The following is a 26,639-nucleotide window of genomic DNA, read 5'->3' as shown; positions in this document are numbered from 1 at the left end:
ATAACCAGCTCGCCCTCCCCTCCACTTCCTGGCGAAAGGCCAGCGCGATAACCAACCCAAAGGGGCATACTTGACCCCCACAACACCCCTCCTACCTTAAATCTTGGCCATTGTCATCAGAGGAGACATCGTCGACATGGATCTGGTCACAATCCTATGGAGAATTTGACAAGAAGAGAAAATGAGGGACAGGTGTGGCTGGTCAGTCTGATGCGCCTTTAAGAGGTGGTTTCATGGACGATGGTGGAATGAGCATGGGACTGGGAGTCAAGTCTGAGCTTCGCCAGTAAAGGTCAGTGACCTTGGGTGAAGCACTAGCCCCTCTTTTTGGCACGCCACGGGACTGCCCCTTCCACTGCCAGTTACACCAGGACACGCAGTGGAAAACTTGATGTCGTCCCGGGTGCTCCCTCCGCCAGGAACGCTCTTCCACCTCAGGAGGGGCCACCTGCTTAGTGCCCCTCACAGTCTTTGGGCGTTGGCTCTGGACGTACCCCCTTCCCGAGACCCTCTGTGTCCCCCAGCCTGTGACCACCAGTTTTGGAGCACTTGCTGTGTGTGCCAGGTACTCCCCCAAGGGCTTGCCCTTCCGGACGCTCCGATGACCACCCACAAGCCTCTCAGTTCCCTTTGGGGAAACACCTTTTCAAATGGGAGTTAGGACCACAGGGAGGTGGACGACCAAGGTGGGCACATGATCCAGACTCAACCAATCAGAGGGACCCGGCATCCCTCTGGTCAAGCGATTGCTTTGGGGAGAGCATGCGGTCCAAGCTGGACCCGGGGAGAAGCAGGCCTGGGACTCTGCCTGGGAAAGGGGCGCTCTCTGGGACCTGGGGAGGGGGGCACAGTTTTGGTCCCCTGGTTCGGCTGTAACTGAAACCAGGCCACCCTGACCCTGGTCGGCTGAATACAGATGTTCACATCCTGGTCCCTGGAAACTTATATGGCAAAGGGACTTGGCAGATGTGCTTCAGTTGCAGGTCTCGAGACGGGGATGTTTGCCTGGGTGCTCCAGGTGGCCCCAAAGGTAACGACAAGCGTCCTGTAACAGGCAGAGGGCTACTTGATGACAGAGAGGGTAAGGACATCAGAGCGATGTGCTTTGAAGGCAGAGGAAGAGGCCACAAGCCAGGAAACACAAGAAGCAGATCAGGCAAAGGACCGATCAGAGCCCCTCAGAGCCTCTGGAAGGAACCAGCCCCCCGACACCTGGAGGCAGGGGAACTGATTTCGGACTTCCGGCTTCCAGAAGGTAAGAGAATACACTCGTGTTGGTTTACGCTGCTAAGTGTGCGGTGATCTGTGGGAGCGGCTACAGGAAACTGACACCCAGACTGGTTTCAGCCGGAGGGGTTGGATTTCCATCACTTTGCAACCAGCAGCTAAGGGTGGTGCTGCACACCCCACAGAAGCTACACGTAGTGCACACCGTCCTGTCACCTCTGCCTCCCCCAGGCAGGACATTTGGATGTGCAGATATGCCGTGAGCGTGCCCTGCTGGCCCCAGTGGGAGCTCGGACCCAGGACCTGACCGCCTGGGCCTGGGTCCGGCTGTATGACCCCAGGCAAATGGCATCATCACTTGGAGGTGGATGGAACCTGCCGAGGGAACCTTTTTCACAGGGTGGAGGTGAGCCAAGGGAGAGGCTGCATTGCAAGCATCTAGCACAGTGCCCGGCACACGGCAGGTGCTACATAAATGTGATTTTATTATTGCAGGGAACACGGGGGATGCTGCATGGCGATCCCAGTTGAGAAACTCTGTGGAGAGTGCTGGGAAGAGCTGGGGGGAGGCACTGAGCGACCACCCCTGAGCCAGCAGGTAGCTGCTCTTCTGCTCATTGTTTCACATTTTCTTTCCTTCTGTATTTCCAGCCATTCGAACAGATGCATGGTGGTCTCAGGTGTAATTTATTGCCCCCTCCCCAAAGTAGCTGAGCTCTACGGTGTGCCCCAGACTTAAAAAAAAAATTCTTACAGTCACGTTAATATTGTAGCGATTAGCCCTACATGTGGTTGTCTACAGTTGGAGTTCAATTAATTAAAATGAAATAAACTTCAAAATTCAGTTCCTTGATCTGATTTTAAGTGCTGCTCACTAGCCACCTGTATTGTAGCCAGTGGCTCCTCTACTGCATGGGGTAAGTGTTTCCAGCATCACAGAAACTTCTGCTGGGATATCGAGCGACAGAGGAACTAGGCTGACAACTTCTCTTCTATGCTAAGCGAGGTCCATCACGGAAGACCTTGCAAGCTGGCCTGGAGACCTGGCGTATTAGCCTCACTGTGTCTAACATTTTTTTGAAACAACACCCAGTGTGTAAACCCAGGGAGTCTCTCTCTCCCCAGATTGTCAGCTACTTTGAGACTATGCGCCCTGGCAATGCGGGGCTTGCATTCCTGGATCCTGACAAGCGATGGGCGGGACTTCCATTTCCGGTTGGTTGCCCGCAGTGTCTACTGGGTTGTTGTCATCTTACAATCGCCTGGTCACTTGGCCCCTGTGGGCACCCGAGTTTGAGACCTCTGCTCCACAGCCCCCTTCCAGAGGTGGGAGGGTCTTACAAACAGCACTGTCGGTGTGTTAATGAAAACTATATTTAAAAGCCCATGCGGACCTCACAGACCCAGCACGAAGAAAACAACAGGGACTGCAGACCCCCCCGGCCCCTGCTTTGCCTGAAATCAGAAAAACACCCTCCTCTGCCCTCCAGCCCTTCACTGGAGCTCTGAAGCTGCTCTGGGGGTCACGTAGGCTCAGGACCCCCCTGGCAGGGTTCCTTGTCCTTTCCCTGATGTCACGGGAAAGGTATGTGGCCGGCTCTGGTTTTCTCATTTACAAGGGGATTGTTGGGGGCGCTAAAGTGTGACAACAGTAGCGATCACATTTCGGACTCAGTAAAACACCGTGGCGCACAGCGAGACGCTACCTCATACCCCACCAGCTGACCTGGATCGAGTTACCTGCCTGGCGGCCCCAAGGGGAGGGGGATGATGCCGGGACGCAGGGACAGTGCTGGGTTCTTGGGGAGGTGGATCCCATGCCTCTCAGCCCCGCGGCATGGATGGGAGGACGTCTAAGGCACGGGACACCGGCTTTGCACAGCCCGGGGTGTCGAGGGCCTCCCTGGGTCAAAGTGTGATGACCCGGGGTGGGGGGTCTGGGTGGGACCAGCTGGCAAAGACAGAGGAAGGGCCCCCCGCAGGCTGGACATGGGGTCATGGGTGGGGCGCAGCGCAATCCTGGCCTCCAGGAATCGATGCTTTCTGACTCAGAGACGCCCACCAAGAACTGGGAAACCCCTGAAGGTCCCTTGAGCAGATCACAGCTAATGAAGTAAGGGGATAACCACTCGGTGCAACCCTACCCGGCAGCTCAGAAGAATAAGGTGGATTTTCGTGTTAGCACATGGAATTAGTTCCAAGACACCCTGCAGTGTGGAAAAGCAGGCAGGGGAATGTGACCGAGTTCTGGAGAGAGACCTACCGCAGAGGGGGTCGGAAGGGTTCAATAAACCACACAGGGAAAGCCCTTTGGAAGGGGCCTCCCTCACAGAACATGTCACACACACGTGTGGGAAAATCACGGCCACTATTGCTATTCTGCATTCTATAGGCCCAACCTCTGTGCCTGGTACAGTCACGGTCAAACTGACAAGGGGTCACCACTGAGAGGGGCTCGCAGGCGCTCAGCGTGCTGCTGAGGCCACTGGGAAGCCAAGCAGGCAACTCCTCACCTGCGTCTGGACGCTCCGCACCCACGCATCTCGGGGAGCCAGGCCGACTCGGACTGGGGTACACACGTCTGTGTCCACACGCCCTAGACCTTGCACTTGGCGTTCAAATGCCCCACGCTGGGCTCCAGGCCCTGCCTTGCTGTTTTCTCAGTGAGTGATCTTGGGTGACCTGTTTAATACCTTTGGATCTTTGGTTGTATTTTTTAAAATAAACTTAGTTTTAGACTAGTTTTAGACTGACAGAAAGGTTGCAAAGGATTATGAGTTCCCATGCATCTGAGTCTCTTACCCTCACTGTTATCGTCTCACATCCGTGTGGAGAATTCGTCACAGCTAATACATACATGCCACCACGTCACTATTAACCAAAGTCAGTTCTTCATTCATTCGGGTTTCCTTAGTTTCCCACGAAGGTCCTGTTTTCCTCCTTGATGACCCATCCAGGGCACCCGGTTCCATGTGTCATCTTGTCTCTGTCGGTTCCTCTGAGCCAAGGCGGTTTCTCAGACTCTTCTTGGCTTTGATGACAATTTCAAGGAGGATCGGCAAGGCGTTTTGTAGAACGTCTCTCCACTGGGATTTGCCTGGTGTTTTCTCACGGCTGGACTGGGGCAATGGGTTTGGGGGGGGAAGGTCACGGCCATTCTCATCACAGCATATCAAGGGCACATGTTACCAACACGACTCATCGCTGCAGATGGCGACCTGGACCACCTGGCTCAGGCAGTGTCCGTTAGGTGTCTCCACCATCCAGTTCCTCTCCCCCACCTTCCCACGTTATCCTCTTTGGAAGGAAGTCTCTATGCAAAGTTCACAATTAAGGGTGGAGCATCTGCATAAATTATTTGGAATTTTTCTTTTTTTTAAACATTATTTTATTTTTTTTAAATTTTTAGAGGAGGGGAAGAAGAAAGAGAGGGAGAGAAACATCCATGTGGTTGCCTCGTGAATGCCCCCTGCTGGGGACCTGGCCCACACCCCAGGCATGTGCCCTGACTGGGAATCAAACCGGTGACCCCGTGGTTCACAGGCTGGCACTCAGTCCACTGAGCCACACCAGCCAGGGCTGGACTCTTTCTGTACAGATGGTATGTCTATCTGCCACACCATGTGTATTGTGTGTTCTCCCTGCCCCAGCCCTAGAACCGCCATTTCTTCAAGGAGCCCTGGTTCCTTGTACTGGAAAATGGTATTAGAAACTGAGATCTGGGTGAAGGGTGTGCTTGCTGCTTTAATACTGTCATTGCTTCTGAGTCCTTTTGGCCACAGAGCAAGGTCTCCGGTTTTGCTTTTTTAAAAAAAGTTATGAGCCCTGGCTGGTGTGTCTCAGTTGATTGGAACATTGTCCCATGCACTGAAAGGTTGTGGGTTCGACTCCTGGTCAGGGCACATACCGAGGTTGCGGGTTCCCTCCCTGGTCCAGGAGAGTATGAGAGGCAACCAAGCGATGTCTCCCTCTCTCTCTAAGAATCAGTGAATGTAACCTCGGGTGAGGACTGAGAGAAAAGCTATGAAACATCGTGAACACATCTGCTTGCAGGTGGGCTGCGGTGCACGTGAAAGGCCTGCCCGGTGGTGCCAGCGATGGTCCTGGCCGGTCTGTCACCAGAGGTCTGCGCCTGAGGCTCGGACAGTGTCCTCGTGGAACTGAGGGAGAGAGTCACAGCGCCCCAGGGAAGCTACCCGAGGCACTGCGGGATCGCCCCACCTTTGATCAGTGACGACAGCGATTTATCTATTTGTCATGTGCTCAGAGTCCAGATTTAGCCTCAGGTGACACTGGTCTCATAGGATATGTGGGAGAACATCCCATTTCCCCTTTGCTCTGTAATTTGTGTCGGACGGGACTTGTTCTTTCCTTCTGTGTTTGGTGGGGCTCATGTTTGGAACAAACTGGACCTGGTGCCTCTTGGGGGGATTAGATCCCAACGACCATTTCCATTTCTGTGGTCACTGGTTCGTTCTATTTTTAAATTTCCCCTTGGGTTAATTTTGGTCATTTCAATCTTCATGAAAGGTATCCACTTCATGTACGTTTTCAAATTCATTGGTATAATACTGTATGTGGTATTGTCATAATTCGAAAATAAAAAGAATCTCCCCTGAATCTATAGCAATGTCCACCCTTTCACTCTGGGCGTTGTTTATCGATCTCCTTTTTCTTTTCTCTCTTGTCACGTTCATGCTTGCCAAAGGCTTAACGACCTCCACAGTCCTTTCGATGGCCAGTTCTTACTAGTTTTCCTGTGTTTCTAATACATGTAACTGAAGGCTGGACATTCTGTCTGGATCACCCCTTACCTGCATCCCATGGTTTGGATACTCGCTGTGCCCATGGCTGCTCACTTCTGAACAATGAGTTCAGTAACCAATATCTATGAGAACCCATTCTAATGAAGCTGGTGACAGCCGGGGTTTCCCTAACTTGCCCTCCTGTGGTCCGATCCCATTACTTTTTTGTCCTTGGCTGCTTAAAGACATGATTGCAGAAAGGAAATTGTTGACAAATTTGCTTGAGAAAAATGACTCTTGTCAGAGCCCAGATGGACTCCCTGGCCACTCCTCCTTGGAGGCAAGTACATTTTTAAGTGAGATCGCTTAATGCTGCTTCTAGACCAGCCAGAGGGGGGCCTGCTCCCGGGAGGGAAACCTGGGCTATCTTTCTTGTGTTGTCTAAATGTTTAACTTATCTAAAGAGCATTAAAGAGGCTGTGGGCCGCATCGCATTAATGGCCGGTTGGGCAGGGCGCCTTGGAGCGCAGCTTGGCGCTGACACAGTGAAATATTACTCTCCCTCGTAGCTCCCGCAGATCCGTAAATCAGGCCTGCCCAGATTCCAGCCACTTTTGAGTCCCTCCAGAAAGCTCCTTCCCGGAGCTCTGGCAGCATGCTGAAGCGCTCCCCCTCCAGATTACCCGCCTGCCTGGCCACTGCTGAAGTGGACCAGAGGGACCTTCTGCTGGAGACCTGTAGGTTAGTCTTGTTTCTCATGCAGGACTCTTCTTCCACCCACTCTGCCAACCCGTGGTGTTCCTTCTCTGCCCCACAGGGCGTCTAAAGATATGAAGAATAGATGTCTCAGCTTGGAAGTCAGCTTGGCCTGGGCTCAAATCTCCACACTAGCTAAGTGACCCTGGGCAGGGGACCTCTTTGGGCCTCAGTTTCCTCATCTGTAAAATGGAGATTTAAAAAGTCCCCCCTTGCCGGGTTGCTGGGAGGTCTCAGTGGGAAAATGTGAGTGTGGTGCCTGGCACGGACCCAGAGCCCCACGTGCGCCAGTGCCGGGCAGGCTAAGGTCTGGGTGCCTCTGCCCCTTCTCTGGAATGGGGACGCAGTCTTCACATTCTGTGGCTGCTGTGAGGGTTAAACGGCTGCGTGCAGGCAGGCCCGTGCATACGCACTCAGCGCGCAGCATCTGTCAGCCGCGGCTGGGGCTGTGTTTACCACGCGCTCCTCTCCAGGATCTCCCCTCGGCTCCAACCTCAGTCCACGTCCTCCTTTCCACAAATGCCCTCCAAGCCTTTGTGTGTGGCTTTGCCCGCCTTCAGGGTGGGGAGTGAGGGTGCTGTCGTGGTTCCCTGTGGTTCTGGTCGTTCTTTGTGTGACTTTTGATGCATATGCAACGCAAGATGACAGCTTGAACGCAAAACACAGAGGAGTTTTCCACCTTCGGTCTGCCTTCCAATTTCACCCGGGAATTGCCACGCCCCTGGCCGCCAGAACTTGCTCAGCCACCTCCTCTGGGCTCCCCGGCTACTCCAGCACCCCCTGCTCTCTCTCTTCCTTTGTACCCTGGTCTGCGCAACTGTGGGGTCTGTGTTTCTGTTGGGGATTCAGGCCGATGGCGACCGTCTTCCCTGGGAGAGGCCGCAGAGCAAGCGGACGAGCGCAAGGCCTGTGGAGCCGGGCTCTGCTGTCGGGGTCTGCGTGTCGCCACCACCGACTGTGTGACTGCAGCTGCTCACTTAGCCCCTCTGTGCCTCAGTTTCCTCACGTGTAGAATGGGTGTTACGGACTGAATGTTTGTGGTCGCCCTAATTTGCATCGTCGCTGGAGACTCTGTGGAACAGCACGCTCTACGCGGTGGCTGTTGAACGGTGTTGACTGTGACCTTCAGTAAGAAACGTCTCTCTGGTCACACAGACATTTACATTACTGGAACTGAGATTCCATTATATTACTGAAATAGTTCATAAAACAATATTCACCACTACGACTTGTGGTCTACCCTACTGCATTCTATTTTATTCCTTGCTCTTTAATTATTGAAGATATTATGCTGGTCTTGACCCTTTAAGTGGGTCACGGTTTGCTGTAGTGCCAGATTAATATTAAATTATGGTAAAATCAGGGGCTGGGCAGGCTTGTTATATGTTTTTTAACTTGTAGTAAAATAAATATCTAAGAACTTGAAACAATTTGCCCCTCTACAAGGTAATCCCCCTCCCCCACCCCTGCTCCCACCTAATTCTGTGGCACCTGTCGCCCCCTGGTGGAGAGGCCCATTTATTGGGGGTGTAAGGTATGCCAGGCTCTGGGCAGCCTGCTGTCCTCCATCTCCCGTCATCATCACAGCCCCGGAAGGTGGGGGCTTTTCCTCTAACCATTTGACAGAGACAACTAAGGCTCAGACAGAGGGAGCGACTTGCTCAGGTCACATGGCCTGGAGACGGTGGAGCCAGGACTCAAAGGCAGATTGATTAGAAGGGACTTGCGTTAAACTCAGAACGCACATCCTGAATGGCCTGAGAGTCAGCTGAACGTGGCCCCTACCTTGCCGCTGACCAGTCCCTACTCCTCACAGACTCCTCTAGGAGTCTGGGAATGATTGCTCTAACGCTAAAACCTGCTTCCCTCCTCACCCGCTCCGGTCTGTTCTCCACCCGGCAGCCAGAGGGAGCCTCTAAACCGTAAATCAGACCATATTGCCGCCCTACTCAAAACCCTCCAAGGGCTTCCTGTTACCCTTAGAATATTGCCCAAAGCCTGGCGATGGCACAGAGGCCCCGTGGGATCTGCCCTCGAACCTCGCTGTCCTCCAGGATCTGTTCTGCTCCTTCTTCGCCAGCTGCTGTGGTAGAGAGAGCCACCCCAGGGCCTTTGCACCGCTGCTCTCTGCCCGACCCACTCTTCACCCGGGTCCTCACCTCCTTCACGACTCTGCTCAAGCGTCAAAGACGCCTTCCCTAACTGTTTCCTCCCTGACGCTGCCAGTCCCCCTCCGGAGCACTTCGTTCGTCCGACATCCTACATTCTGTTGTTTATGGTCTGCTTCCCCAGCCAGAAGGTCACTGCCTCTAGGGCGGGGACTTGCTGTGTTTTGTTTGCCACTGAATCCACAGCACTGAGAGCTGTGTAGGGACAGGCAGAGGGTGAGTTCTCCGTAAATGGCTGCTGCTGACCTCGGATTTACAGAGAATCTGACTCTGTTCCCCAAAACCCAACTATCCTACAGGAGCTGGGTCTCCACTGGACTCGCAAAGGCCATGGGCCTCTCCCCAATCCCACCACATGGAGGCGGCCTTTGGATTCCAACAGGGGCTTTTTAAAGATTTTATTTATTTATTTTTAGACAGAGGGGAAGGAAAGGAGAAAGAGAGGAAGAGAAACATCAATGTGTGGTTGCCTCTAGCACGCCCCCTATTGGGGACCCAGCCCACAACCCAGGAATGTGTCCTGATGGGGAATCGAACCAAAGACCCTTTGGTTCATAGGCTGGCACTCAAACCACTGAGCCATACCAGCCAGGGCTCGAACAGTGTGTTTTCACATGTGTAAGTCTTAACTTCCCCATTACGTAACATGGCTTCAATTCTACTGAGGGGCTCTGGGGGCTTCTGGCACTGGAGGGACAATCGTGAGAAAATTTAGAGAATAAAAACAAGCCGCTTTGCCTGAGTAGCTCCAGCTGGTAAGTAAGATCCCTCCGAGAGGTGCAGCTTTGGCTTCGGGGCCAGCGGGGAACAGCAGAGGGGGCCAGGTGCTGGAAACGCCCCTTGAAACATACCAGCCCTGCAAAAATACCTGGCTCTGAGCCTCAGGGTCAACCAAGACTCCCAAAGCGCCTACTACATGTCTGGCATTTTCACTGCAGACGAGCTTCAGACTCGTGTATCTGCCTGTGATCTGGCATCTTCACGGGGTGCCCCAGACACCTCACACCCACGTGCAGAGGGGCCGTCCTCCCCCCACTGCACTCCCACGACTTCCCTGTTCTGTCCACGTCAGAGGACAGCGCCCTGCTGGACCCTTGCCCAGGAATCCCCACCCGCCCCACTCTGCTCTCTCCTCATCCCCACACCCAGCCCATCAGCAAGTCCTCCGGGCTTTACCTCAGCCCCAGCGCCCATGTGTTCTTCCCACCTCCATTCAAACCACTTTTCTCCTTTTCTGCGGACGACTGCAATAACGTCCTGCTGGTCTCCCTGCCTCCGCCTTCCCCTCTGATCCCTCAGGCTCCACGTAGCAGCCAGAGTGGGCTTTTTAAAACCTCAACCAGGCCATGGGCGCTCCCCAGCCCCATGGGTGTCCCCAGTACTTGTAAATAAACTCTGATGTCCGTGACCATGGCAGGCCCAGGCCTCTGTCTCCAGGCTTACCTGGCCTGGCCGGCCCAGGGTGCCTTCATTCATCACTGACCTGGGGCCTGGTCTCTGCTCCTGGATCACTTCACACTTGTTCCCGCCTCCCTGATCTCTGCCCAGCTGGCTCCTGTCATTCTCCAGGCTTGGCTTAAGTGTCGGCTCCTCCAGAGCCATTCCCTGACCTCTGGAATGCTGGCCCCCCATGCTACCCCCTCTCACCCATTGCTCACGGCCACATCTCATCGTTTTGTTTTTTCACATCCTTTGCACTGTTCACAAACTTCCTTGTTTGTGGATTGGTTTGGGTGGCCACTGCCTGGCCCCCGGGAATTCAGGGCGACTTAGTTGGACACGGCCCCTGCTCTCATGAACCTGACATTCGGAGGAGGAGACTGGGAAAAGCTAAATCTACCCCAAATGTTTCCACTACCAGGGCCAATAACTTCCATGTTGTTTGATAAAGCAAGTTGGGCTTTGCTTTTTGCAACCAGCTGAGCCTTTACCATGTTAGGCCCCATAAATACTTGCAGAATCCAACTGCCATGTTTATTTTGTTTTGCTGGTTTTAATTTGTCTCTTCCTCTCTCCCTCTCCTTATCTCCACCGCCCCTTCTTTCCTCTAACACACATCAAGTCATTGTAAAAGGAGACACTGCCGTTGGCTAAAGAGACAGTCTTGGGCCCTGTTGCTACTGGGCTTCCCCATCCCTCCAAAGCTCTCTTCCCACATCAACAAGTTTCTACCTCGATCCTCTTTTTGAAACAGATGTTGGGCAGAGAACAATCCTTTTCGTAGGTAGGAGGACTGAGGCCCAGGTGGCTTCCCTAGACTGAACAGAACGCAAGACTGATGCTTTCGGCAGGGGTGTGCCCCCTGCACTCACGGACTGCAGGCTGGAAAGGAAAGTCTGCCTCTTTTCCTGATGAGGACTGTTAGTAAATGCGCTGGGCTGGCTGGGGCAGATTTGGAATTCGTGGCCTTCATATTTCTACCTCACGGTGTGGTCCCCAGGGATGTCACAGGTTCTGGGGGGAAAATTCCTAGTAGGATAAATAGAATTGCTCTTTCACGAACAGTTTTATTTTAGGTTGCCTTTACTTTTTAAGCTGGTAGACCAATAATGAGAACATAATTTACAAAGCCACAAGACTCTCACATTACTTCTCTCATCATCCAGAACATCCCTCTTCACCTTGGAGAAAGCTGCTTGCTCTTTCATTAGAGGTAAGCAATGCACAGATTTCCCTCTTTGCTTTGGCTACTGGGAAGCTCAGGAATCAACACTGAATTTAATTCCAGGAGTTAGCTTAAGCCAGACTTTTTTGGGACAATGCCTTACTCTAGCTTTCTATTCCTTTGCTTTAGTAGTTTCATTTAAAATATATTTTCCATTTGAAATCATGTCCAAATATTTTTAAAAGTATTTATTTATTTTGAGAGAGAGGGGAAGGGAAGGAGAAAGAAGAGGGAGAGAAACATCAGTGTGTGGCTGCCTCTCATGTGCCCCCTGCAACCCAGGCATGTGCCCTGACTGGGAATCAAACCGGCAACCGTCTGGTTTGCAGGCCAGCACTCAATTCACTGAGCTACACCAGCCAGGGCTCATTTCCAAATCTTTTTGACATAGGCTGGGCATAAATGAATGAATTAAATTTATTTCTGAAGCTCCTCTCCCCATTTCCTGTCTTCCTTGGTGTTTGCTTAGAGGCACAGGAGCAGATATATTATTTATTTACTTCTGAAAAAGATTGTATTTATTTATTTTTAGAGAGAGGGGAAGAGAGGCAGAGAAACATTGATGAGGTTGTGTCCCCAGTCAGGGACCTGCCCCGCAACCCAGGCATGTGCCCTGACCAGGGATTGAACTGGTGACCTTTTTGCTTTCAGGCCGGTGCTCAATCCACGGAGCCACGCCAGCCAGGGTAGGAGCAGATACTTTAAGCGCAGTCCCTGTGCTTGCTCTCTTTGTAAAACACATTTTTTTTAGGGCTTCCATCCTGGCCCACTGCTAATTACTACTGACCCAGGGGGATCTATACTAATTTGCCTTAATCAACTTACTAAACAGCAAATTTCAGGAGGGAGAAATGACGCAGCCTTTACTGGATTAGTCAAACTGCCAGTGGACATCACCTCTATGGTGGAGAGAAAGGCCCATTAACTGCCCAGGGAAGCCGGGGAGATAATCCCGTCTAGTGTGTTTTTAATCAACTGTGGCTGGTCCTAGTTTTATGCCTTCTCAAGGGTTGCTAGCACGAGTTTCTAGCCTCCAAAGGAAAAAGCGGGGGGGGACAGTCAGTGACTCTTCCCCCAAACCAGATGCAGGTGGTTAAATACAGCGAGTAAGAAATGAAATAAAAGAAGCCATTCCAAACCTCCAGGTCATTGAAGAACAGATGGGTGTCTGCAAGGTTGAAGATCATTTCTTCCATCATCAGGCCGATACGCACGGACGTCGTGGTGTCCTGTGGGAAGGAAGACGGGCAGGTCACCTGTGAGCGAGCCTTGTCATCTCAGTCTCCCTCTCCGTCACATCCCACCCCTGGAAGGCCTTTCGTCATCTGCATGGCTCACGCACAGCTTGCTCAGGGCTTAAAACACGTTTCCGTGTGGGGTCCGGGTGCTAATGTGCAGCTTCTGAGACTTCCCCTCTAGTTTTTCACCACTTATATTCACCCTCTTTTTAGTATTTCCATCTCCCCCTAAAAGCCCCAGGAATTGCAACTGTGTTCAGTGTTGCAAGGAGCAGAACGGCCTCTTGGAAATGGGTGTCTGTCTTCAGGGAGGCCTGAGAGATTTCAGGGGAAGCAGTATAAACTACCAGAGAGCTGGGGTGCGGGCTATCTCTTTACAGCAGTCTCCCTGTGCACTCTGCCGCGCTCCTCCTGGTGTTTCAAATGCCACTAACAACTGAGATTAATTATAAAGACAAACACACAAGCAAAACCCACTAGGCTGCATCCTAAACCAGGGAAAACGAGGCAGCCATTAAAAAAAATGAAGGGATGCCAGTGCGATTGACATGAAATTGTCATGAAGAAATACAGTATAAGTAACAAAAGCAAGCTGTATCACAGTATCACATGGGACACACACCCAGCAGTAAAACGGTCCATTCTCGCTCTCCCTTTCTTTTCTATACACATGGCTTGGTGGGTTGCATTACTCTTCACCCATATTTGGGGTCCCTTCCTGAAGAGCTTCTCCCTGTAGGAGGGTGATGTCTACCAGGGGCTGTCTAACTAAATCTCACCTGCTGTCTGTTTTTCTATAGCTCGTGAGCTAAGAATAATTTTTTGTATTTGTTTTGGACAGTGCATCATCTGTGGCTGCTTTTGTGTGTTGAAGGCAGAGGAAAATAATTGCAACAGAGACCCTATGTCCTGCAGAGCCCAAGATGTTTACTCTCTGGCCATTCCCAGTCTGCTGGCCCCTGATATAGACCCTCCCTGTTAAACTCAGGTGTGACCATGTGACTTGCTCCCGCCAATGATCGGTGAACAGAAGTACTGCTTCACTTCTAGTGGGAAGCTTTAAGAGTCAGTGCATGGTTTGCTACGGTCTCTCTCTTCCCACGTCACAAGACTAAGTGCCCCAGATGACAGCTACCCTGACGGCCTGGGTTCCAGAGTAAAGACGATATGAGTCAGGGCTGCAACAGACCACAATGAACATGGACCATCAATAAGATTCGGGGGAATGTTTGTTATTGCAGCATAACCTTGTCAATCCCAACTGACACCCATGGAAAATATGTAACATAAGGGTTCTCAGCCCTGGCTGTTCAATAAAATGGTGCAAGGAGCATTTTAAAATCCCGAGACTCAGCCCCGGCCGGGCAGGTCAGTGGGTTAGTGTGTTGTCCTGATACACTAAGGTTGCAGGTTTGATCTTTGGTTAGGGAATATACAAGCAGCAACCGATGCATAAATAAATGGAACAACAAATCAATGTTTTTTCTCTCTCTCAAGTTAATAAATAAAAAAATCCTGAGGCAGAGGCCGCACCCCATACCTGTAAAATCAGAATTGCTGAGGATCAGGAATGTTTAAAGCTCTGCCATGTGCTTTCAATGCACAGCCAAGGTTAAGAACTCCAGGTCTAAAAGGATGTACAACACTTAGTAATATTCCTGGTCAATATCTATTGCATGTTTTCTCTGTGCCACTTTGTAAGTATTAACATTTAATTCAGCCAAAGCTCCTGGACGTGAGTGCTACGATTTTCTCATTTTATAGATGAGAAAACGGAGGCTCACAAAGGTTAGGCACCCTGCTCAAGGTCACCTGGCCAGGAAGTGCTGGGATTTGAACCCAGGAGATCTGATTTTAGCGCGGCACTGCTTTCTAGGAGGTCTGGAAGGAGCCGGGGGCTACAGGAGGGGCACAGGGGCCCTTGTACTGGGGCTCTGTATACCTCGCTTCCTGTTTTTTTACCGAAAGCCTACATTACTTCAATTATAAAAATAAATAATCAACGACATAAACCCTTCTTGACCCCTAAAAAAATGTAGGCGGTGATCTCAGCTACGCACACACACACACACAGTGGAGAGTGAAGCCCAGGAACGCAGCCAGCAGGCGAAACACCTCATTAGGGCCCCGCCGCCCACGCTCAGCCCTCCGAGTCCGGGCTGGACGGCAGGGTAGAACACTCGGTGCACAGTGAAGACAAAACGAGGAAAACAAACTTTTTGGGGCCAAGGGGGGAATCATTGTGTGACCTCAGGAAAGGTTTTGGGGATGTTTTCACACATTACTCATGCCCCAACCGTTTCACCTCTGCATAACCGCACCTTCCTTCTGGGCCAGGCGGCCTGCGCACCAGCCACCAAGGACCAGAGTGCTGGACACGAAGCAGGAAGACGCTGCTGTTCGGCCTCGTCCGTGGAAAGGATGTGCTTAGAGAAACGTCCACTGCCAGGCCGGTGCACAAAACAGGGAAAGCCATTGTTGTACCCAAAATGGCTTCCCTGTGAAACGTATTTTATAGGGTTTTAAGAAGGCAAATAGTTGATGCTGATAGGGCAGAAGTGACCATTTATTGATGTGGGGAGGGTGTGACGAGAGAGCTTGGGAGTGTGCGATGGGCTAAGGATTGAAAAGAGCTGAATTCTTGGTTTCTGGTCTGGGAAGCCAGAGAACACGCCTAAATAGAATAACTACAACAACAACAACAAAAGCTCGAGAAATAGTAACATAGGTAGATTACTTAGAAATTTGGAGGTAAATGCCAAAAGGATCAGCACGAGTTCAAAGATGTCACCTCTGGGCAGAAGGGTTGGGGCAGTCACTGGGGAAGGCTGCTTTTCATTATACTTCCCTTTGGAGGACTAGCTGAGTTTTAACTATAAGCATAATCGTCTCGGATTAAAAAAAAACTAAATTAAAAAGAAAACATTCTCAGTCATTCCACTTCTCATTATCTGTCCTAGGAAAAAACCCACACATGTAAGCAAGGGACAAGTAAAAAGACATTCATTTCAGAACAGTTTGTAAATAGGAAAAGACTGGAAAATGATTTCGTTATCCAACCAAAGGTGATTAGAGAGATAAAATAGAGTAGTATATTCAACAATAGAAAAGTAAATGAAGCCGACTTTCATGTATTAACATGGATACACCAAAGAACATTATGAGTGAAAGCAGCAATCTTCTGAAAGTTATATGCTGCATGTTATTACGATGTCTTAGACCTTGAGAGGTTGTATCATATATTGGAGACACATAAAATGTTCCTACCGATTTTCCATGGGCACTTATATATTTGTAAATACCTGAAAGGATGTACCTGGTGTCGGAACAATAATTACTTCTGGACGGCAGAAGTGGGGACAGCAATGAGCGGTGATGATGATCAAGGAAATCAGCATGTTCTAGAACACACTAACATGTTATAAAAGAGAAGGGATTCAAATATTTATTGTATGTTGGAGAATTAAAACAAAGATTCAAAGGCTCCCAAATGTTTCTGAGGGGAACCCTTAGAATACCTATGTGTTCCTTGAGCATTCTCGTTATTTCTGGTTTTCCTAAAATCTGCTTGCACGTTGCTCAGCAGATTGTTTTGAACCGTGAAGGTGGGACCTCCCTTGAAGGCACTTGATAAAAACTAACTGTACAGAGGCAGAAAAATCCGGAACAGCCCAAGAAAAGCACAAGTGTCGTGGGAGTTGAGTAACGCAGAGTGTTACGCTGGGCCAGGCCACATTATCCAAGTCGAAAATATTTTTCCAGGCTTGCAAAGACTGCGAAAGTGAGAAAAAAAAAACCGATGGAGACTCAGCATTAATTAATGTGAAATACATCTGGAGTAAGGGCGAGACAAGGCCATTGGTTTCATTGTGAGCTGCCTGCTGACTACATCCCTAATATAACTCCCACAAACACACCGCCCTGGTTGGCAGGCTTCAGCGCCCTGTGAGGCTTGGAGGTCAAGGACCCTTTTCATTGCCACCCAGTGAAATAAAGCCCAAAATGTGGGAGCCTTCACGCCATGTTCCTTAGCTCATGAAAGACCACTGGCCCACTCAAGTCCACTCTGATCCCTCTATCATGTTACGATGCCGTGAGGATGATGTGAGAGAGAGTGTGTGAACACCCAGCAGGCTCGGCCAGCGCTGGCCATTGGCAAAATCCCCCCAGTCCACTTTCTTACACCCTTAAGCGGAGAACCTGTCTCTGTAAACCCAGCTGGAACACCCACGCAATCAGGGGGTTCCATCTCACATAAAAACCATTTTCTTCATCATTACATGCTCTTTGGAGTAAAGGAAAAAAAATCGGTGGTTAATTTCCTAAACAAGCAACAGCAGAAACAGATTTGCTTTTAAGAAACGATCAATTTAAACCAGAATGGAGAACTGAGAAAAGGGAGTTTTTCCAAAACAGGCTTCAGGTTGTAACTTGTCCGGGTGAAGGGCTGTGCTCGGGGCTGGTGGGGCTGGGGTGGATGGAATGTCAGCTTGGAGAGTTCGTGGGTGGTTCTCTCCCAGCGAAGGGACCAATCAGACTAGGGCACTGCAGGGTTTTTTTTCAGCGTGCCCTAATGTTCTACAGATTTCTCAGGGTTCATTTGGTTTTGATGACAGTGAGGTGGGCTAAGTACGAATTCATTCACGAGACTCAGAGCATTGGACACCCCTCCCCCAACCCCAGGCAGATGCTGGGGACCTGATTGCAGCTCGGTAACCTAATTATTACGCATTCTTGGTGAAGTTCTCTTAATTAGAGGAGATGGTGGGGACTTTCACCAAATGGACCACTCTCAAATCTGCCTTGTGGATCAGTAAGTTATCTTGTGACCTGTGGCTGTATTTTCTGGATGGAGGCAGAGAGAGTAGGAGTGAAAACGAGAACATCTTTCTAAAAACAAAATTAATCTGATGTCACACAAGAATGAAGAAAATGGCATGTGGATTCTTGGAGGTTTAAAAACCCGGATGCAGAAGTCGGTCAGGGTTAATTAAGATGAGAGCAGTTAATTAAGATCTGGAGACCCATCTCAAGGGTCTCCATCACTCCCCAGTTTACAAGCTCCCCAACATAAGCTGTATCCCCAGAGGTCTACTTCCCAATCCTGACAGGTTAGGAGGCAACTATTTTCATTGCAAAAAATGTCCAAGTTGGTTTTTTTTAACCAAAAAAGTTGTTTTCATGACCCACAGCTCTATTTGTCCATTCAAGAATGCCCTTTTCTGAGTTTTCCAAGTTTTTATAGTAGATGGCTCTAAAGGGTGTTCAATTCCACGAAGTGAGATCCACATACTATTCAGCATCACAACCCTTTGAACAAAAGACAGGCACACCCCAAATTCATCTTGAAATCAGCTTCTATGACTGTGGTCTTTTGGGTTCTTTTGCAGCTGAATGAATAACAATAATGATATCCAATCTCTACTGAGTGCTTTGGCGTGTAGGTTGAAAAGGTGGGCTCTGAGCCAGCCTGACTATAAGGCCACTTCCACCTCTTACCAGCTAAATGAATTTGTACAAGTTGGTTAACCTCTGCGTGCCTCAGTTTCTCAGCTGTGAAATAAGGTTACTTACTTCGTAGGGTTATTACAAAGATTAAGTGAGTTTTTCAAAGTGCAAGTAATAATCCTTTTAGTGAAAGTTTACTTTGATGACCAGCATTAAAAAGAAAAAAAGAATGGAGGAAATATAAGAGAATCCGGGGGTCAGTAAACTATGGCCCACAGCCTGTATTTGTAAATAAAGTTTTATTGGAACACAGCCATGTCTATTTGTTCATGTATGTTTATAACTGCTTCTGAGTCACAATGGCAGAATTAAGAGTCACTACAGAGCCCAGTGTAAAGCCTAAAATATTTATCATCCCTTCATTAAAAAGTGTGCCAATCCCTAGAGTAGATGGCAAAATGTTGGAATACATCGTACACGGCAATGAGGAACTATTCTAGTAGGAGAGTGTGTGTGTGTGTGTGTTATATTGCTATTTACATTGCTACGACAGTTATTGTTACTGCTAAGTGACTTGTGCACGTTCACTTGTAAGAGGTGGTGTTGGGACTGCAACCCAGGTCTGACCTGATTCCGGATCCCATAATCCTCTGGTTAAGCCGGGACACCTGTTCTGGCTTCTCCACTTGGAGGGTGTGTGTGCCTTCCATGGCTCAGCTGTGTGACTACAGCGAAGGGGTCCCCTCTGGAATATTCCTATGCGCTTGACCTCCACGGTAGCTGGTGGTCCCCACTTGAGCTGAGCCATTTAGTTGATTTCACTGGGGGGGGGTCCCTGTCTGTGCAGGAAAGGGTTAACTCAGCAGGCCTGGGTTGCTCAAACCCCCGCTCATCCCTAAGACGGGTCTGTCTTCCAGACTGGCCCTTGGCTGGCTCCTGGCGGAGGAGCTCTGAGCCCCGAGGCCACGCAATCCTACCAGTTGCTCAGATAGTTCGTGCCAACCGTGTGATTTGTGGGGAGCACCTGTTTTGTTCTGGGGGGCGGGCACCTGGATAGCTCAGGTCAGTCCCAAAGGCACACACGTGAGCCGTGAGCACAGCAGGTTTTCCGAGTCTTGTAGGTCCCAGGGATGTCCAACCCGTGGCCCAGGATGGCTGTGAATGCGGCCCAACACAAAATCATAAATTTACTTAAAACTTTTTTTCCTCATCAGTTTTTCATTCGTGTTTGTGTATTTAATGTGCGGTCCAAGACAGCTCTTCTTCTTCAGTGTGGCCCAGAGACACCAAAAGGTTGAACACCCCTGAGGGTGGCCTTGGAAACCCCCCATGACAGTGTCTTTATCAGACACCTTGAAAAAGAGGTGGCGTGATACTGTGGAATTCCATAACCTCTCTGGGAATGAATTTTCATGTCTGTAAATTAGCAGCTAATTAGCATCATGGTTGGTAGAGATCGTATCCAGGATGATCTTACAATGTAGGCTTGGCCAGAATCATGGTGACTGGTTCAGGGATGGTCACGTGGCCAATAGGAGCCAATGAAAACGGGCTCTAGGACGTCAGCTGTAACAGTGGGCAGAGCGGTGGAACCTAAACTCGAGGTCGCTGGCAGCCCTCCCTGCCCCGAACGCAGGCAGAGCCTTCCTGACAACGCGCACGTATGCACACAAAGTACTACACCATCGGACTACACCGATTCTGGGGTTGCTTTAAGGCACTGGTTCTCAGGAGAGGTGTTCTGCCCTCCCAGAGGGCGGTTTGGGAATCTGGAGGGCCTACTTGGTTCTCATAATAATTGTGGGGTGGGTATGGCATTGGGGGGGTCTTCCGGCACAGAGCTCCTTCCACTCTCGGGCCGACCATTCTATTCTAGAGCAGCCCTGATGCCAACTCTACTCACTCCACATCCCGTTGCCCTGTTGAAGTTTTTAGCAGCATTCCTCATGATCTAAAGTAACCTGTCTACTGAGAATTTTTGTGCTTTTACTGCCAGAAGGCAAGCTCTATGGGAGCTACCGCTATGCACCTGGGGCACAGCCCAGTACTCAGTTAAATATTCTTTAAAAATGAATATATAAATGTGTGAACCTTATGTACATTACTGCAAGTCTTCTTCCAAAGATCTTTCCCCTATTTCACAGATCAATCAAGACTCAAAGCAATGAGGGGACTTGTCCAAGGTCATGCTGCTAATAAGTGGCAGAGCTGGGGTTCAAACCCAGGGTTACCTGCCAAAGGACCCCCACATCTTCATCACTGTTCTGGCCGAGTGTGTTTATAGGAACTAATAACATCAAATCAAGTACTTTATTAGGGAAAAGATGCTTAAGGCAGATTATTGTCAGATTAAAAAAAAATACACGCCCGATCTAGAACTGTCAATGTCTACTGTTAGTGAAATGACACTTCCAACGTGGAAAGAAATGACGAGCAGCTGCCGTGTGAAAATCAGCCCCCATTCTCTTCTCAGTCTCAGCCTGGCTCGCCTTCCTAATCACTGCTGGGCTTCGGGGAGGATAAAAGGAGGCCCCTGTTGCCCCTGAGCTTTTGTGCCTTTCATTTCCTGGACTTCAGATGGAAAAGCAAAGTTGCCTTGTTAAATCCCCACGTCTTGCTGCTCTCCCCCCCATCCCCCGCCACGCCTCCCCCAACGCCAGAAATGGCTCCACGGGAACCAGACGCCTTGGCTGAGACTGGAAACTGGATCCCCGTAGCCGGCCCTGGAGGGCACCAGCTCCCTTCTTCGCTCCCTGGCCTTTCCCCCCACTTACAGGAACCTGAGACTTTTTAGGGTATTGTTGCACAGGAGTCAGAAGGAGGTGTGATGTGGGGAGACCCATTTTAGTAGCCAACTTCACGGCCTCTCTAGGTCCATGAATGGTATCAAAGGCAATGTTTCCGAAGCCAATGTTCAGACAACATCTAACCAACCAACCAACCAACCAACCAACAAATCAACCAACCAACCAATCAACCAAGAAAACAACCAAAAAGCAAAAACACTCAGTAACTGCTGTCGTGTTCTCACAGCCTACAGTGAGCCACCTCCAGGTCTGCTTCACCCATATCAGGGCTGTCTCAGGTGCAATGCCACCATCATCAGGTCAGGGCTCAGAGGTGAGGACGGGGAAGTCCGGTCTTTACCCCGAGATGCTTCGCCTCTGACATCCTGCGGGTTAGGCTCCCTTCCGGTCCCAGGCCTCTGAGCAGACCCTGTCCCTGGCATGAACTCTCCCAGACCGGGCTGTTTGCTCCTCCTTCCGGCTCCAAACACATCTCCGCGTGCTCCCAGGGGGCGGACGTCGTGGTGGCTCCACAGAGACATCTGGAGATTCCTGAACAGTTCCCTCAGCACAGAGCTTCTTGGAGGATGAACTCAGTTAACCCTGCTTGGTGCTCCTCCCAGGGTTTTCTGGAGGAGGCTTGTGGAACAAGCAGGTGGCGGTCTGGGGACGGGAAGAGGCTGTCAGGCTGTCAGGCTGTCACGCACTGGCAGGTTCATCCAGAGCTGATGTCTGGGTGAGGGCAGTCAGCTCCTGGGATGTATTCCTGCCACATGTCCAGGGGCCTGGTGAACAGTCAACATCACTAAGGTAATTAATGATGTTGAAAGAAGTGGTTCGGCCCAGTTCTTTACTGGGTCTGATCAGGGGGTGCGTTAGCATTGCTTTCGCGTGTTTGCAAAACATCTCTGGAGTGAAAAACGTGAACACTCCATGCATCAGGGTTTTTCAGCCTTGGCACAGATGACGTTGAGAGACAGGTCTGTCCTTGTCGTGGGGACTGTCCTGTGCAGTGTGTGATGTTTAGCTGCAGCCCTGGCCTCCGCCCACTAGATGCCAGCAGCACCTGTCACCTAGTCGTGACAACTGAAAATGTCCCTGGACATTGCCCTGTGTGTCTGGGAGGCAAGTTACCCCCTCTCCCCCCCCAGAGAAACCACTGCTCGAAATGATTTTAAAATAACGAAAAGCCTTGGTTCTTAGTGTCAGTCAGTCAACTTGGTACTTGCAGAGTGGGCAACCTTATTCATGAAATTGGCTTTTTTAACAAAGTGATGAGCTAAATTAAAAAAAAAATTTTTACAACCAGCTTAGTGGAAAACCCTGTTCTCCTGCCTCATCTCTTGTCTCAAAGGGCAGTGAGTGGGACCCAGTAAGTAGTGCGGCGCCACTGTGGCAGCCGGAAACCCGCCTGCAAACCGGGCTCTGCCCTTCCTGCTATAGGAGCCTTGTGGCTTGGGGCAAGTCGCTGTGCCCGGTAACTTGTCTGTGTGGTGTGGGTAGCGGCAGCGTTCACCTCCTGACTTGATGGGGAGAAGAGACGAGCTGATACGTCATGGAAAGCTCTCGAGATGAGTGGTGGGTTCGGAGAATGCACTCCTGCAAGGTGAGCCCCGATCCACAGAATGACTTCGGGGGCCCACTGGCCACATCCAGCACTTGCACTTGGCTGTCTTTCTCAGGTACCAGCAGAAGGCAAGGTTGGTAGGGGGGCGGTTACTGTGGGGTTGGAGCTCGGTCTGGCATTTTCCCACCCAGCCCTTCCTTCTCAGCTCAACGCCCAGACTGCCGTGAGCCTGGCTTGTGTCTTGGAGGGGACCCTGTCTGGGCTTGCAGATGTTTGCGGCCAAGGGCAGGCGTGCTCACTCTGGAGACGACTTGCAAATGCAGGCAGCCTGCCACCTGCATTAGCCTTGCTCGTCTTCTATGATCACACTGACGTCCCAAACGTTAGGACAATGGGCTTCTGCACCCGGTCTAGAACGGAGACCTCTCCCTGTCCCCTCTCTTTTAAAGAAACAACACACAAACACACAAAACCAATCAAAGCCATCACACCAAGCGAGCCAACTGGGTCTTTAAAAAAAAGTCAGTGCCAAGTAGCTGTTTACAAGCTGAACAAATAATTACTCTACTACAAGGAAGAAAAGTATTAATTAAAGCTATTCATTAAACCAGCCTCGCTATTCTGCCGGGTTTATCTCTTGGAAGTGTCAGCCAGAGGGTAGGGAGGGATTAAGACACAAAGCAGGGCTTTGCCAGTGAAATCTCCTCCTTGTGGTTAGCTTCGAATAATAAAGTTGTCATTAAAAGAGAGAACTTAATGATTTTAATTGGGTTTAATTACTTGGAAACTCCTGGAAAACAGATCAGCTTGTTTAAAGGAGGAAGACAAGAAAATGATGGCTGTAAAGAAAAAAATAGGCTGATTCACATGTTTGAACAGTAAAGTTAAAAAAAAACCCAACAACCTGGTTTCTTTGGCGGTTTCATAGGAGAACACGGGAACCAGAAAAGACCTTCTTAACTCAGCAAATGGGCCTATTTGTACCGACAAGAATTTCACCGAAAGAGCTGCGAGACAAATCCCGTCATCGCCGACTCACAAAAGAGTCAAGCAGACGACAAATGATAAAATCACACTCCGGTTGAGGAGAACAAAGGGAGATGTCTAAGTGGGTTCCTCTCCGGGAGCTTTACGCAACAACTCAGTCTCTCAGATTTTTTTTATCCTTTGGAAAGTGTTCTTTCAGCTGGAGGCATCTAGCGGCTTATAAAGCATTTTCCTAGGATATAAGTTTAAAGACAAAAAACCCCAATAAACAAATAGTTACGTGGAGCTGTGAACGTGGAGTCCTGATGACCCCACCTGAGGGTCCGTGGGACTCTGAGTGTTTAAAAAGTGAAAGTCCCACCAGACCCCGATGGGCCGAGCACCCCACCAGGTCCGGGACCAATGGGCGTCTCAGCGTGGGGCGTTCATACTGGGTTCCTAGAACAGAGCCTGACTCTCGGCAAGTGTCCGCTGTGGCTGAGCAGCACCAACACACTCGTCAGTGCTTTGAGTATTCCACTTATTAGTATTATTATTATCAGTAGTGATATTTCAGCATACCTTCCACAGAGAGGACATTCTTACACCATCAGCAACATGCTTCTAAAGATGCAGTTCTTTAAAAGACACCTGTGTTTTAATTTATTATTATTTGTTATTATATTTTATTAGTTTCATCTGCAAAAGCTGTGTACCATGCATCAGGCGGAGTTCTAAGCAGTTCTCACGTGTTAGCTGAGTTAGCCCTCCCCTGTCGACCCTGCGAGGTAAGTGATCGCCGTTAAGTGATCCTCCTGTTACACGCATGCTACAGAGGTAGACACTGAGGCACAGGGAGGTAAAATGACTTGCCCGAGGCCACATGGGTAGGGAGTGGAGCTGGCTTTGAACTTGAGCAGTCTGGCTCCAGAGCTCCTACTCTAGACCAGAGGGGGTGAACTTCTCCATAAAGGGCCAGATAGCAAATGTTTCAGGCTCTGTGGCCCATATTATCTCTGTCACAACTACCCAGTTCTGCTGTTCTAGTGTAAAAGCAGCCAGAGACAATATGTAAATGAATGGGCATGGCTGCATGTTAATAAAACTTTATTTAGAAAAAACAGTTTGGGGGCCAGATCTGGCCAACACCTGGTGTAGACTAGTAAACCCACTGGCTCCTTACTCTCAGTCACTGCAAGTCCCTTCCTGCGTGGAGCTTCCTGATGGAGGGGGTGGGCCACGAAGCACTAAGACACAGTTCATTTCAGACGGTGACAAGTGTTCTGAAGAAAATGAAACGTGGGGATGTGCTGGAAGGGTGAGAGCGAGCGAGCAGGGCCGATGGAATGTGTCTGTATCTATGTGTTTTGTAGAGGGTTCTTGGAGAGGGTGGTCCTAGACGTCCTCTCTGCGGAGGTGACATTATTAAAGACCCAAATGAAACAAAGGAGCCAGCCATGGGACGACAAAGCAGAGGGAACGGCCAGTGCAAAGGCCCTGAGGCAGGAACACATGTGGTGTGTTTGAGAAGCACCCTAAAGTGTGATGTCTGGCAGGGGGAGAAACTGGGGTCTGACGGAGAGTTGGAAGGTTGGCCGGGGAAACCTGGGGGCCCGGTGATTGGCCGTGGTCAGCCCGCGGGGCTGAAGGACTTAGAATCGCCTTCTCTGCCACTCATGAGCTGGGTCGTCTTGGGCCTTAGCGTCCTTGTGGGTAGAGCGATGGTCACCATGTCTGCCTCGCGGTTTCGTCTCGAGGGCCTAGGAGATGACCCATGACCCAGTGCCGTACGTGTGGGGAGAGATGTACAGTTTTTATCCGTACAATCAAAGGTTTCTGGGTGTGGGTTACTGTATATTGTCATGTCTAATGAGCACTTTTTGCTCAAATTTTTGAAGGAAAAATAAGGATGCACATTACACACGGCCAGTACTAATTCTGTGTCTATATAAATGCTCTTCATTCTTTGTAACTGTAGAAAAGCAGTAATGATACCCGTATGCAAAATAATGCCCTGGAATATGATAACCAGCTTTGTTTCTAAATATAACAAAATAAAAAATGGAATGAAAAAATTAAAATGAAAGACTTTGTTCCCCAAAGCGTGGGCCAGAAACGTGGGTGCGCAGTGTACACAGGAGTGCATTTCACACGGCGCGATGCGGTCTAAGCTGCTGACTGAAAGTCACTGTGAAAGTAAATACCTTTTTCTTTTAAGCCCTAGATGCATAAACTTGGCAATGAATGAAATGGACCTATTCCTCTAAAAAACCACACACTACTACTCAAACTCACCCAGGATGAAATAGCTGCAAGTCTTAAAGAAATGGAATTCATAGTTAAAAGCCTCCCAAAACATAATCTCCAGGCTCAGACGGTTTCGCTGGAGAATTCTACCCAGCATTTCAAGGTGAGTTAGCGCCAATTCTCCACGGCCTCTGCCTGGAAATCAAAGAGGAGGAAGCACTTCACAACTCATTTTATAAGGCCAGTATTTCCCCGCCACCAAAACCAGGTGAAGAGAGGATTAAAAAAAAAGAAGAAGAACAAGCAAACACCCAAAATTTTCAAGTGAAAGATGTTCCTTTTTCATCAGCTCCGGGAAGTCTGTGTTCCTTCCGCAGCGCCCACAGGGCCCTTTGGGGAACCAGGCCGGTGCTTTGAGGTCAGCGGGGCAGGAGCGGGTCCTTCCCATTTTACAGATGAGCAAACCTCCATTTAGTGCCCAAAACTGTCACGAGCTCACAAATAAACTCCACAGCCGTAAGGCTGTTGGTCCCCAATCTATCTCTACGGACTAACCTACTCTGGACATTACGTATACACGGAATCACACTATGTATGGCCTTTTGTGTCCGGTTTCTTTCTCTTGGCATAATGTTTTTAGCATGTTGTAGCATGAACCAGAACTTCATGCCTTTTTGTGGCTGAAAAATATTCCATTGCACGAATCTCCTAGGATGTATTTATCCATTCATCCATGGATGGACTTTTCCAAAAAGACTCTCTACTTTGAGTAGAAATATTCTACTGAATATTTCTCCTTTGAGTTCAGCCCCATCAGCAGAACTCC

At 49.8% G+C, this 26,639-nt stretch overlaps 1 protein-coding gene across 2 annotated transcripts in view; it reads right to left on the bottom strand.

Annotated features, from left to right (window-relative positions):
• Positions 1-26,639, bottom strand: part of EYA2 (EYA transcriptional coactivator and phosphatase 2) — a 201,548-nt gene that overhangs the window by 14,472 nt on the left and 160,437 nt on the right. For both annotated transcript variants that reach the window (XM_037164709.2, XM_037164710.2), the window contains exons 10-11: positions 12,701-12,790; positions 96-154 (exon numbers count right to left, since the gene is read on the bottom strand). In XM_037164709.2, the coding sequence (XP_037020604.1) occupies positions 96-154; positions 12,701-12,790 (149 nt within the window). The remainder of the gene's footprint in view (positions 1-95; positions 155-12,700; positions 12,791-26,639) is intronic.

Source organism: Artibeus jamaicensis, unplaced genomic scaffold (genome assembly GCF_021234435.1).
Source record: "Artibeus jamaicensis isolate MK-2021 breed Jamaican fruit bat unplaced genomic scaffold, CSHL_Jam_final contig_685, whole genome shotgun sequence".
NCBI classification, from domain to species: domain Eukaryota; kingdom Metazoa; phylum Chordata; class Mammalia; order Chiroptera; family Phyllostomidae; genus Artibeus; species Artibeus jamaicensis.
This window is presented reverse-complemented; position numbering and strand designations above follow the sequence as displayed.